General features: G+C 39.5%; 1 protein-coding gene across 5 annotated transcripts in view; it reads left to right on the top strand.

Annotated features, from left to right (window-relative positions):
• sgip1b (SH3GL interacting endocytic adaptor 1b) overlaps positions 1–13,659 on the top strand; it is a 150,828-nt gene that overhangs the window by 14,566 nt on the left and 122,603 nt on the right. For all 5 annotated transcript variants that reach the window (XR_012391076.1, XM_017351458.4, XM_073924050.1 and 2 more), the window contains exons 2-3: positions 13,097–13,160; positions 13,496–13,520. Coding sequence is in view for 4 of the 5 variants with exons in the window: in XM_017351458.4 (XP_017206947.1) it covers positions 13,097–13,160; positions 13,496–13,520 (89 nt within the window). In the remaining variant the exon portion in view is untranslated. The remainder of the gene's footprint in view (positions 1–13,096; positions 13,161–13,495; positions 13,521–13,659) is intronic.

The following is a 13,659-nucleotide window of genomic DNA, read 5'->3' as shown; positions in this document are numbered from 1 at the left end:
GACACGCAGCACGAGCAGAAAAAAGTGCTTTTCAAGACCGCGTGAGCCTACTGTGCACCTCTGGGAAGAAGGGAACGCCCCTCTAGTCGGTCCGGCCGCGGAGCTGGGGGATAAACCATCTCCAACCCACGGCCGAAGCAGCCCGGGGAAAGCACGGCTAACATGTCCGTTTCAGGATCCGTAGTGACAGCGCTCACCAGCCCGAAGGGGCCGATGCCGCGGTGGACGTCTGGTCTCCGGTGTCATCGGGCGTAAGGGCTACCATCTTTTAGACGGATCGCTTCCCCCGCCCGAAGCTTGGATGGAGCGCTTAGAGGAGCGGGAGGTCCGCGGGCCCGTGGGCGACGGATTATCTCTCGCTGAAACCCTCAGATCTGCCCGAGTGCCCGCTGCAGAGCAGGGGACAACTGGGGTGGCTTGCCCTTTTGCAAAGGCTAGCCGCGATCTTTACTGCGCAACAGTCATGGCATCGCAATGACGACATGAACTGCCCGCGAGCAGCGCATTAACATGCTGGACCCCCCAGGCATGTAACGCAGTGCCCGTGCCCATCATCCGAGGACAGGAAACCACCGCATCCAGAAACGCACAGTCGGAGCGCCGTCCTGAAAAGGACGTGCTGCACGACTGTGTTGCTCTTTCTGTGAAATTTGCAACTTTATACGCACCGCTCTGGAGGACCGGACCCAAAGAACGCCAGGCAAGGGAGAAACCCAGCTCGACCGTCTGCCGCTGCGTGTACACACTCTGGACCGGGAGAATGCTCTCGTTCGCTCAGAATCGCTGGTCACAGCAGGAGGAACCCTCATCGACTCGATCAGAAAGTCTCTGAAGCGAAAAGGATGGCGTTTGCTCGCTCCAGGTGTGCTTATATGCTAGGATAATTGGCAATGAAGTACACCTGTGCAAGCTTACGCTGCCAATTCATTGCTTTCATTGGCCCGTTCAATACTCTTTCAGACAAGCGGCTTCTGAACCGAACCCTCCCATTTCGTGGATTTCAATCAATCCACTCTATGGTACTGAAGTTCCCCAACCGAAGGGGAATCTGAGATTCATTCACAAACGAACCACTCCCTCCGTCAGTATGAGAAGTGAAAGCAGGAGAAGGGTGTGTTTCAGGACACAGATTAGATCAAATTTATCAGGGAGAGTGGATAGTACATTTCCATACACACAAACACAAGCTTTTTGTCAGGAATGCCCATGCGGTCACTCATCCATCAATGTAGAAAAGTGATTTAAAATAATAAGTGTCGTAATTAAAAAAATAATTTGCATACTGACCTCCGAGAAAACTCCCAATCATAGATATATGTGTATATGTGTGCATTCATTTCAAAGGAGTGCTACCCTGTACTAAAACGGCAGCTCTATTGACGCAATAATTCCAATAGACAACAACAGGGTAGGCGACATCTAATGTATATATATGTATGCATGACGATAATAGTTTGATTGTGGTGTTTACTTCAATATTGCCTCTAATATATGCATATTCCACTTCTTAATTCCATTTCTGTTTAGTTCAGTTATGACTTTAGTCAGATTAAGATGATCAAAAATCGCTGTTTCGAGCTTATGTGGGCCTACAGTTCAAAGTTTATGTTTAACTGAATAAACAGTTAGTAAACACTTATTGAATAAGTACATCTTATTGAACATAATTTATTTTTATCACCATCATAACCACCATCATAGTAGAACAATACTTTAAGCAGTTTGTAATGCATTTTGGAAACAGAAGATGAGCCCCTGGTCTAATGCGCCACCTGGCTTGAGAAACCATTTTTTAAAGACTTATTATTTGGGTAGCACACACATTCTGAATGCCTTCAGCAGAATTCAAACGAGCCATTTTAATCTAGATTAATCTAGATTAATTCCGAGATAAATCTAGATAAAAAAAAATATTCTATGCTCACTGTAAGAATTGAAATATTGCAAATATTCTGATGTCTTTGACAATTCAAAACATGAGCTGAAAACAGAAACTGGTAACTTCACAACTCAGCAAGGGGAATGCGGGAAAAACCAGTTCCTGCTGCATTTGCATCTGAGTCTGCTTCATCCCCCCAACTCACACATATGGTCATTTCAATGTTTGAATGTTCTAGAATTAACCAAACTGACTTTAACTATCATGTTTGATATCATTTGAAATGTCTCAGTGCGATTGGTACAATGGTCTCATTCTCTCAGAAATAGACATAATCAGAACAATAAATATATAACTTCAGGCATCTTTTGATCCACTGTGAGGGGTGTGACACTAAGTGTGAATGCCTTTTGTTATACATTCACACCCCCTTCCTTGAGGGAATTCTTGGATTATTTAAGGTAAGGCCTAAGAAGGACTCTATTCTGCCTAACCAGATCAGCCCATAACATGGGGTCTGCCCCATGTTATGTATATTACAAAGTCAGGAATGCATCTTTTTCATCTTGGATTTATCTTTGATAATTTGATGTTTTGTATTGATCATTTATGAATTGACTGATTGAATTGGCATAATACATTTACCTGACTAATAAATTGTTATGTTTTGAATGATTCAAACAGAGGTCGTGTTATTATCTTTAGTAGATTGTGGTAATTTCATAGCACCACAAGCCCCTGTTCAGGTTAGTAGCGGACTAGAACACGGTAGACGGAGCATTGCGGCACGTTACACGATGTCTCTAGAGCTCCGACTAACAAATTGGCATTTATTCATGTATACTTAGGCTGTAAAAGGATATCTAAGGGGATAGTCCTTCACCCGATAAACTTTTAATACTATTTAGATAGTATAGTGATTATTTAAAGTTACTACTAGTTTAAGTACGACTGGTCTGCTTAATTCTATAGTAATGATCGTTATATGACTAAATAGCTCTGTCTGATTTAGGAGGTAGCAGACCTATGGGGACCGCATAAAAAATATCCTAATCTGAGTAAGTAGGGTTCTGCCTTTTTAGGATAGCGGTCAATCGCCCCTGTTTAGTGACCAAGACTGACATGCTTGTGCTTAAGAAATTGTATACTCGGCCGGTACAAGATTCAGGATGTTATAGAGATCCCAATGAACGAGAATAACATAAAATGATGAACCGAAGAGAATATTCAATCATAATCTAAAATAATGTGAAAGGAAACAAAATAACCTTCTCAATGTTTTATAATTGGAGTCAGATAAAACGAGGATAAACATATTAATATTCTAAACCATCTCATACTAAAATTGGAGTCAGATATGAGTTAAGTTTAATATAAATCAACATTGTGCACTGGAAAGACCGAATATGCAGTGAACCTTCATCCACCATTGGATACCGTCATTGGACCAACTGGCTGGACCCTACACTCACCTATAGTATTAATTTATGTAACTGCGTACACTGATTTTGCACATTTGACTGATTGCTAGCATTTATTTCCTTTAATATATAAACCTATTGTTCATTATACTTTTATAATGACGGGTTCCCACAGGTCCTTAAAATGTCTTAAATTAAAATCCGGGAAATTAAGGTCTTAAATTGTCTTAAATTTTACCGTTTAGTGGCTGTAGGTATTAAATATTCAGCCTGTGTGCTTAATAATAATAGGGAAGCACAGTGGTCCACCGTAAAACATCTAATAGTTGATTAATTTATTCTGTGTAAAACAGGAGAGAAATGACAGTCTCCATGATTTATTAGCTTATTACAGGAGGTCAGGTACAGAGTACAGATGCTGACGCCGGTCTGCACCTGCGTGCTTTCATTACGCGGTTGTTGATGTGAGGTTCAAAATGCAAAGATGAGAAAGTGTAAATTTCACGACGTGGCAAAGAGCCAATGTGTAAATTCTGCAAAAAGACCTTTTCGTTAGGGACCATGGGGCTCAAAGTCGTCGAGTTGCACATGAAAGGAGGAAAGCAGCACCGGGACGTTGCAGCAGTTAACTTTGTCATAGCAGGTCCAGGCAAGGCCAGAGCAAGTTGAACTGCCGCTCTAGGCAGAGGACAATCACGCCACCCAATGTGAAAACAAAAGTGACCGGTTATTAATATGAAGTGAGGTGTCGCGGACCTCTATTCTGCCGCCCTATGCGCGGATATGACTGAGGATGCGCAGGTGCTGAGGTAGGGAGGGAGGTGTCGCAGACGCTGCACTCTCTATTCTGCCGCCCTATGCGCGGATATTACTGAGGACGCACGGGTGTCGCAGACCTCTGCCGCCCTATGCGCGGACACTAAGGACACGTGGGGACACATGGGGACAACTGAGGACACGCGGGTGCTGATGGAGGTGTCGCTGACGCCGCCCTTTCTATTCTTTCACCTATGCGCAAATATATCTAAGGGCGCGGGTGGTGAGGGATGTGTCGCGGACATAACTGAGGATGCGGGTGGTGAGGGAGGTGTCACGGACATAACTGAGGGTGGTATAGGAGGTGTCGCGGACGCCGCCCACTCTATACTGCTGCCCTAGGCGGCCGCCTAGGTCGCCTCTATGGACGCGTCGGCTCTGAGTCCAGGTTTTATCCCTGCATTGTTTGCAGTTCGACCTAACAATGTTACTAGTTCAGACTAGAGTTGAAAATCTTTGTTTGGTTCGGACTTTATTACTATCATTTTAGACGGGGTTGTGCCGGGCTTGGGCTTGTGCAGTAAATGAATGTCATGTGATGCATTTCGATTTATGCGAGGAAGTAATCAAATTGTTTGTTACAACATTGAAATCCATCCCTGCAAAGGTGAAACAAATGATGACAGAGATGTCAAAAAGAGCGAATTTTGTCAGCGGTCAGGCCAGCTGCCTGTTTAATTCAAACAATCATTCTAGCCGCTAAGGTATTTCGGCGGCCGCTCATACACTGCGAATTACGGTAAAGCACTAAGGAGCAGTGTCCAGCGAGCTGAAAGGGAAAATGACGAGGTCACTCGCTACATTGAAACTGCTGTCATGGAAAATGAAATGAATGCTTTTGACTGGAAGAAGATGAACAAACAATCCTACCCAAAACATGCTAAATTAGCCAGATCAGTAGTGCATCCCGGCCAGTAGCAGCAGCAGTGAAAGGGCTGCTCAGTGAGCGCAGGACTGCACTAAAGCCATTTAAAGTGGATTCAATAATGTTCCCCCACAAAAACACATAGCCTAATCTTGATGAGTAAAGAATTTCAAATAATAACTAAATATTAATAAAATCATAATATAGTCTATAAACGGGTTTGGGCTTTTAAAAAGCTGTCAATCAATATGTACTTGTCGGGTTCGGGCTATGTACTTGTCGGGTTCGGGCTCTATCGGGCCTACCTTTTATAGCCTGATAACAGCTCTAGTTCAGACGCCCCCTCACAGTCAGCTATAACAGTTTCATTTTACCACCAGACACCCAATAGGCAGGTACTGAAGGTTATCCATTCTGTGACGAGTCACAATTTATTTAAATCTAACGAGAACATTAAAATGAGTAGCCTATTACAAAGAAATTATAAAGTTTTTGGGTCTTAAATTCTATTTGTTGAGGTCTTAAAAAGGTCTTAAAAAGCATTAAATTTTATTTTTAAATGGTGCAAGAACCCTGTAATGGCCATTAGGGTTGGGCCGATGGCCTATAAACAACACGATGCTAAGCCGGCATCGCCGATCCTCCTCCTTCCAGCCCCCATCGCAAACCCGCTCGTGAAAAATACACACTTAGGCCCTGTTTACTAGAGCTGTGAACCTACACTGGTCTCTTGGTTCGGTTCGGTTACGACTATCATGCCATTGATTCGGTTCAATTCAATATCTCGGTGCATCACGTTGCATTAACAGTGCTTTCCATACACAGTTTTATATTTTCTTCACAGCTGCAATTCTTGTATTAAAATGTATGAATATATTTTTATTTATTTACTATTTGTAATACATTTTTGTCATTATATACAAACAGTCAGATATATAAACTGTACCTTTAAACAACACGAGCATTTATAGCAATTAATATAAACAAATATAAATATCCCATTCGCTTTCGGATCCTTGTCTAGTTCTCTTACACCCCTTTGATTGGTCAAACCCTCAAAAAAAAAAGGCTGCGATTGGCTCTTCCAAGATGAGAAAACTCTGCAGGCACCCCCTCATGTCTGTATCTAGAAGTATCGCTGTAAAACAGCCGAGAGGAGAGGAAAAGTCAAATGGGCCACAGTGTGTGTGAGAGAGAGAGAAAGAGAGAAATGGAGTACTTTCATTCTCTCAATCCAGGGAAATAGGGGCTTCTGCTTTAAGTGTCAGTGAAAGACTGATCCAGCAAACACACGCAGTGAAATTGTGCACAGTTTCTGAGTTTTAAGTAGTTGGAGTGTTGTAAATACTCACGCTCGCCTCCCTCGCCATAGCGCAATATGAGATGAATGACGACAGTACACAATAACCGGTTATGATTATTACTGAACCAATACTGAATTGTCCGCGTCTGCATCGCGGTGCACTGAATAAACAATTAATTTTGACACCCCTACTGTTTACATTAATACATCTTTAGTATTAAAATGGCATTTTAGAACAAAAATGATCCACATACATACTGTGTTTTACCTAGCATTTCTGAACAGCTCTCTGTCCGCTGAAAACACACATCATGTGCCGCCACACACACACACACACACACAGTCACACAGACACAAACACTATCATGTGCCTGTCTGAGCTGCAGTGAGCAGTGCACATCAGAAGGTTTATCAAGGACGTACCACGGGATCGTGTCTCCTTATAGTTGTTAAATGTGATATTCAGACGAAGTCTCCCGCAAACGCATTAAGACTCCCAGATGCTCGCAAACGAGTGATAATCTCTTGGAAATCGTGCGTCTCTCTTCTCGATATCACAGCTGTGCGTGCGGTGTCGGCTGAATACAGGCCTAAAATAAATCTAAAAAGCAAATAGACTGCAAAGAAAATGGTTTTCATGGTTGAAAAGGAAAGCTTTAATTTTTTATTTCTAAATGAAGAGGGAATCTGTATCTCAGCCTAATTATTATTTCTAATGTTTACACACTGTGAAATAGGCTAATCCAATCCAATTATCTGCGATAACGAGAGAAAATGTAGGCTATATTCTGTAATCTAAACGACTAAAACTTAACTTAATTACTTGCTTTACTTTAAGCTAAGCAGAAGAGGAAATGTCAGCTTTTCCCTAGAGTTCTTGAAGACTAGAATCATGATGGGTAAACACACAGCTAAAGGCTATAACAGTTGTAAAGAGAGCCCCAAGTGCTCCCGTATGCCTTCATGCCAAGATCTTTAGGCTGTAAATGTTCATGCTTTGTCTATATAGTATCATCAGTTATGCCAGTCTCTTGGGGCGATTGCTTTTGTCTAAAAGCAAACAGGCAGGTTGAGATAGTATTAAAAGATAAGCATTTTATTGTGTGACACGGTGGCACAGTGGGTTGCACGTTCACCTCACAGCAAGAAGGTAGCTAGTTTGAGCCTCAGCTGGGTCAGTTGGCGTTTCTGTGTGGAGTTTGCATTATTTCCCCGTGTTTGTGTGGGTTTCCTTCGGTTGCTCTGGTTTTCTGCACAAGTCCAAAGATGTGAAGTAGGTGAATTGGGTAGGCAAAATTTTTGTATTGTGTGTGTTAATAAATGTGTTTGAATGTTTCCCTAAATAACTAAATAACTGCATGGCCTTGCTTTGGTCATAACTACAAATATTTATGAGAGTTGTCACTCTCTTGGCCACTGAATTCAGCATTTGTTTCAGTTCTCAACTCAGATAGAGTTGAATATATATATATATATATATATATATATATATATATATATATATATATATATATATATATATATATATATATATATATATATATATATATATATAATTAATGCAATTAACGCAGTTCAGGTTTTTTTACTTCCTGTTGTGGTCGACGTGTGTTCAGCATGCAATAAATGTGGATAAGACCAAGGAAGCACTTTTTGAAGGCAAGTTCCAGTATAAAACAATTAGTTGCATCACAGGTTATCCAGAGTTTCATGCAATTTCGGGTGTCCCATTTTTAACTTTCGACATCTGTTGTAAGTTGATACAGCATGGCGAACAGAAAGAAAATTCTCCGCATTTCGTGACTCGGTGTTCCTTTAAGGTAAGGTTCCTTTTAAGGCTACACGGTAGAATTTTAATAAGAGTATTATCTTAATCATATTAAAATCTGAGTATTGGTGTCTTATGTAAATGTACTCAGAACGTCTCGTGAAGTCGCGAGCTGTCAAAGACAGGGCATTACTCTGCCTTTCAGCATGAGCCCTCCAAGTTTAGCGTGTTACCTTATTAAACGCAACGAAAGTGTATGCTTCGCGTTGTTGTGTCAGAATCCTTGTGAAATACAGTAATACTTTAGGACGCTTAGTTTAAGCAAATTTGATGAACATGATCATGCGTGTTGAATCTGAGGGTAGTCGCTCCAGTATGGAAGGCCGTTGGGGCCAAAACGTCTGCAGCGCGTTGTGTGTGTCTGTCTGTGTGTGTGTCTGTGTCAGGCCTGTTGAGGGGTGTCAGGGGTGGAGTGAGCGACGTATCTGAGTAGGGGCGAGAGGGGTGTGCAATGTATTTAACGACCGGTTTGCAAGAAATTATCATTCATTTGCGGGCATTTGGGAGTCTCTGTGCACTTGCGGGATACTCCTAGCAACTGGATGAATGTAAAGGAGGATTAAGCAAAAATGTTTCTACTCTATAATTAATGTTCTCAACTCACAGCAATAAAACTTTACAATGAGTGCAACAGTTTGTATTCTATAGTTTATTATTATAATTTTTCATTTTCCATATCTGCAATTCCTGTATTTTGGCATTTTTTTGCAGTCCACTTAGAATCCAACATGGAAATCAATGTTTTCTTTATTGGCATTGATTGTTTTGAAATTTAAATGTCATTAACATGCCTGTGTTTTAATTTCTGTAATAAATATGGCTGTTAAGCCAGGATCTTGATGGTTTATTGTGGGTATGTTGTTTACATGAAGAAATCTGTGTTACAAGTTAAACAAAAATTCTATTAAACAATAATATTCTGAATTTAAATATTTTTTGTCTTGCGTTTACATTCATTTTACATTTAAATAGCCAAAATTACAAGTTTCAGTATTTTAAATGTGATTAATCGCGATAAATTTTTTTAAAAAGGTGCGATTAATTAGTAAATTTTTTTAAATCGATTGACAGCACTAATATATATATATATATATATATATATATATATATATATATATATATATATATATATATATATATATATATATATATATATATATATATATATATTAGGGCTGTAACGATACACCAAACCCACGATTCGGTTCATATCACGATTTTTTATTTTATTTTTTTTGTGTGGGGTGGGAAAAAAAAGATTTTTAAAACTATTTTTTATTAAATAACATTTGAAAAATCTTTATAAACTAAACATCAAAGAACAATATTAACTATGCAAATTATTAACAACATAAATAGGCATATATAAAATAAATAAATAGCCAAAGCTATCACTTCTGTTTTTTGTAACAAAATACTGTTGAAAAACCAAACAGAACTAAACTCCATTGTGTAGATGGTTCAAGCATGTTGAAAATTATTTTTCAATCAAGTTCTCTTACATAGAAAAAGTAAATTAAAAAGCTACTAGGGATGCTCATTTCGTTAATTTTGCTAACCGACAACCGCCGCTCATTAATCGGTTATTAACGGTTAACTGGTCAGATTACTATTAATTTTATATTAAACAAATTGACGTGTCTATTTTGTGTCTGACACATTAAATATTGCATTTTAAAATACTGATTTATTTTTATATGTTAGAATATTAATAGCGGAACAGAACAACAGAGCATTTCCACGCACCTGCAGTATTTAGCACAGAAGAGCAGAATAATCTAAATAAAATGAATAAAATAAATAGGACTGCCCTAAATTATTTTCACTTAAATAATTAATTTATATTACAAAACGAAAATACTGACTGATTCTTTTTAATAACCGGCATAGGCTTTTTTTCCAATCATAGCCTATGTTTTTTTCTTCCGTCAAATAAAAATCGCAGACTTCCTCAAATTGCTCGCTTCACGGAAAATATGCATTTATTTAATGCCCCACTGTTATTATTATAATCACAAAACCTTTTACATTTTAATAGAAATCATTATTTTAAAGATTGTCCTGATATAGTCTATGGTTTCCTCTCTCTCCCTCGCGGTTCAAGTGCGCGCGCTGCGTGATGAAAAGACAGCAACAATGCGCTCATATGTAGACTTTTTGTAAACAGTTTTGTTGTTTAAATATGATATTGCATTAATCTGCGTACATGCTTTATAAGCTGTAAAATAAAAAGTAAAGCCTATTTGTTGCGTTTATTACGCAGATCCAGGTCAACATAAGCGCTGGTTAAGCATCAACAGGTCTGTTTCAAACAGCAATATTCTTCTTCCATTTTGCTTCTTTGGCAAATGTGTCAGTAGGCACGGGTTACACGTTATGGTCCCGCAAAATAAGTATGCCTTGCAGTTAAACAAGGGGCGAAAACGAGGCGCACCTCACTGCCTTTGTTGACAAGGAAAAAAGAAGAGGCTCGGTCCTCTTATAAACGACTGAATCAGCTGGATATCGATTGTGCAAAAGTGTTGCTGTCTGTGTTGTTACAATAGTAATATTTAATACTATTGTGATATTCAAGATTTGTATATTCATACAGCTCTGGATAACCTAAAACAGCGATTAGACCTTCAGAGCGGCGTTAATGCGTCCTGAAGTAAAGCGAAACGGCTATAAACTCCAGCAAGATTGAGTGATTATGCATCTCAAGATTGAGAGCCATATACCTTTATCTCTAAATAAAGTATAACTACAGAAACTGTGTTCATCTTAACTGAAAGCTTCGTCGTGAAACACAATCTCACGGCAATTCGGCTGGTCAGTCAGCACTCTCTAAGGTTCAAACAGAAATCGCACAGCACGGTTACAGAAAAGTTTGCGCTGTTACCTGACATCTGGTGAACGCCCATCCCTCTCTGCGCAGCCACATTAACAGTGTGAGCAAATCATCGTATATGCGCTGAAAATCCGGCCGCTTTGACAGCATTGGCAATGTTTCTGGCGTTGTCTGTTGTCAAGCGGGGTTAAGTTGGTTTTGTTTTTAATATTCCTGACACAATCAGACGGTCCCTTACTAAGAGCTCCGTGCGAGCTCTCCCGGCTAAATATTGGAGGGCTTAAACGGAGCAGTGCTTGTAATGTCCAACGAAAAAAAGTGTTAATTAGCTTAACTTTTGCAGGCACGCGTGACGTTATTGGAAAGGTATCACAGGGTGTGTTGCGATTCTCCCTTATCACACCGCGACACAGGATCGTAGATCTGAGTGTCGCGATTTCGATTTTATATCGTGTATCGTTACAGCCCTAATATATATATATATATATATATATATATATATATATATATATATATATATATATATATATATATATTGTGTGTGTTACTTATTTTATTTAAAGACACCTAAAACAGCACCGTATATACATGTTAAAAGCACAGAACAGAACAAAAAAGTGTGAAGGCTAGGCTTGCACTTAAATAGGACACAAGTATTAAATGCTAAATATTATTTATTTAATGCCTACAAATGCATATGATTGTCATCAAGGGATAGTGTAGAGAAGAGAGAGAGAGGAAGAGGTGAGGTGGCGAGTCGTGCACCAAGTGACCTGAAGTTTGGCAGTATTTCCGGTTTCGACCAAATGAGAAGGTAGACATGGTAAATATGAACTAGAGGTCTGCATTCCGGCTGCTGTACAGTGGGACCCGACAGGTTTTCTTGCGGTGTGGGAATAAATTTCCGAATAAATCGCGCGAGCGGTCGGGAACTCTGTGTAATATCTGTCTAGCAATATCGCTCCTAAGCGAGCGAGCACGCGTACATCCGCGTGGATGCTGTGTGTGTGTGTGTGTGTGTGTGTGTGTGTGTGTGTGTGTGTGTGTGTGTGTGTGTGTGTGTGTGTTAATGACAATGAGAGAGAGTGTAGCTTGGTGCATCGCTTGGTGCTCTCTCTTTCTCCCTCTCTCTCTCTCTCTCTGTGTGTGTGTGTGTGTGTGTGTGTGTGTGTGCGTGTGCGTGTGCATGTGTGTGAATGAGAGAGAGCGTCTTGCGCAGATCTCTAATACGAACAAGACAAACAGGTGACCGCGAACCTAAGGTCACAAATACGGTATTCAGTTTCTGAATAGTTTAGGCACAAGCCAACAGTTTGGTGACGCTGTCTGAGCCATATGTCATTATTTATTACGTCATATACATATTTATTATGCACGGTAATAGCGGATACTGTGGTAAAATAGGGAGGAGGTTTGACGGTATCAAAATTTGGATACCACCCAAGCCTAGTGAAGGACTAGGAGTTGATCAGAAATAAATCACTTGCTTTCCTTCAGCTTTGGCCCTGCTAATGAGTGGTCGTCACAGCGAAATGAACTGTCAATTACTCTGGCACATGTTTTTATGCAGCAGATGACTTTCAGACCACAACCCAGCACTGAGAGTGAAATGAGAAACACCCATACACTCTCTCATTCACACAGATACACTACAGCCAATTTAGTTTGTCCAAATCACCTATAGCGTATGTGTTTGACTGGGGAAAACCAGAGCATCTTGAAGAAACCCACACAGACACTGGGAAAAATAAATGACCAGGATACCATAAAATAGATCAGTTATCTTTAATTTTATTAGTCAATGCATAAAGTTACCTATTCTTAAGGTGCGTTTAATTGAAAATTGTACTAGCTTTCACAGCATTAACAGTCGGGGAGTCAATACCTATATCCTCCCTTATAAGTGGACAAAAGAAACACATTAAACCACCAGGTGTGGACATTAATGTGTGTCTTTTGTCCACTTGTGATAAAAGTGACAAAAACGCATCACTATACAAGGCTGGTCTGCTAAAGGCCATTGATGGATGTATGGATGGATGTACGGATGGATAGATAGGTTAGTTGGTTGGTTGATTGGTTTATTGATTGATTGGTTGATTGATTAATTGATTTTTCATTCATGGTTTCTGACCATAAGCATGTTTTTAACAGGACTGAAAAAGCGTACCCGAAAGGCCTTCGGGATACGAAAAAAAGAAAAGGACAGTGACTCCACGTGAGTAGGAACAATATGTGATATGAATATGGTAAAAAAATACACCTGACTTTTGGAAGTTGCATATCAGATTCATTCAACTGAAAAAATACTATTATTTTCAGCCAGTGTATATAACTTTTTTGTGTTTATTATATATGAGATGGTCAGTAAATGGGGTACTGGTGTGTCATATAAAGCTATTTGGGCCATAAAATCATATTATACAAATATATGCACTATATATTAGCTAATTTTAAGTAAATTATATATACCTAGATTATTTGTATATACTGTACTTATACCTATTAAGTCACATATCTGATAATCAGAACAATTTATTTTGTTTTTTTCAGTGGATCACCAGACAAGGAAAAATCAGTAAGTACAACATGAAACAAGACAGTGAATTGACTTATTTAAGTAGCTGGGTGCACCTCTGAAAGTATCTAGTGGATTCAGACATGGCTGATTCAGACATTGCAAATTTTATCAACGCTGTTTTTCAGCCTTCATAAAT

This window comes from Danio rerio, chromosome 2 (assembly GCF_049306965.1).
Source record: "Danio rerio strain Tuebingen ecotype United States chromosome 2, GRCz12tu, whole genome shotgun sequence".
Taxonomy (NCBI): Eukaryota; Metazoa; Chordata; class Actinopteri; order Cypriniformes; family Danionidae; genus Danio; species Danio rerio.
Note: the sequence above shows the minus strand (reverse complement) of the source record. Positions and strands in the feature narration are given on the sequence as shown.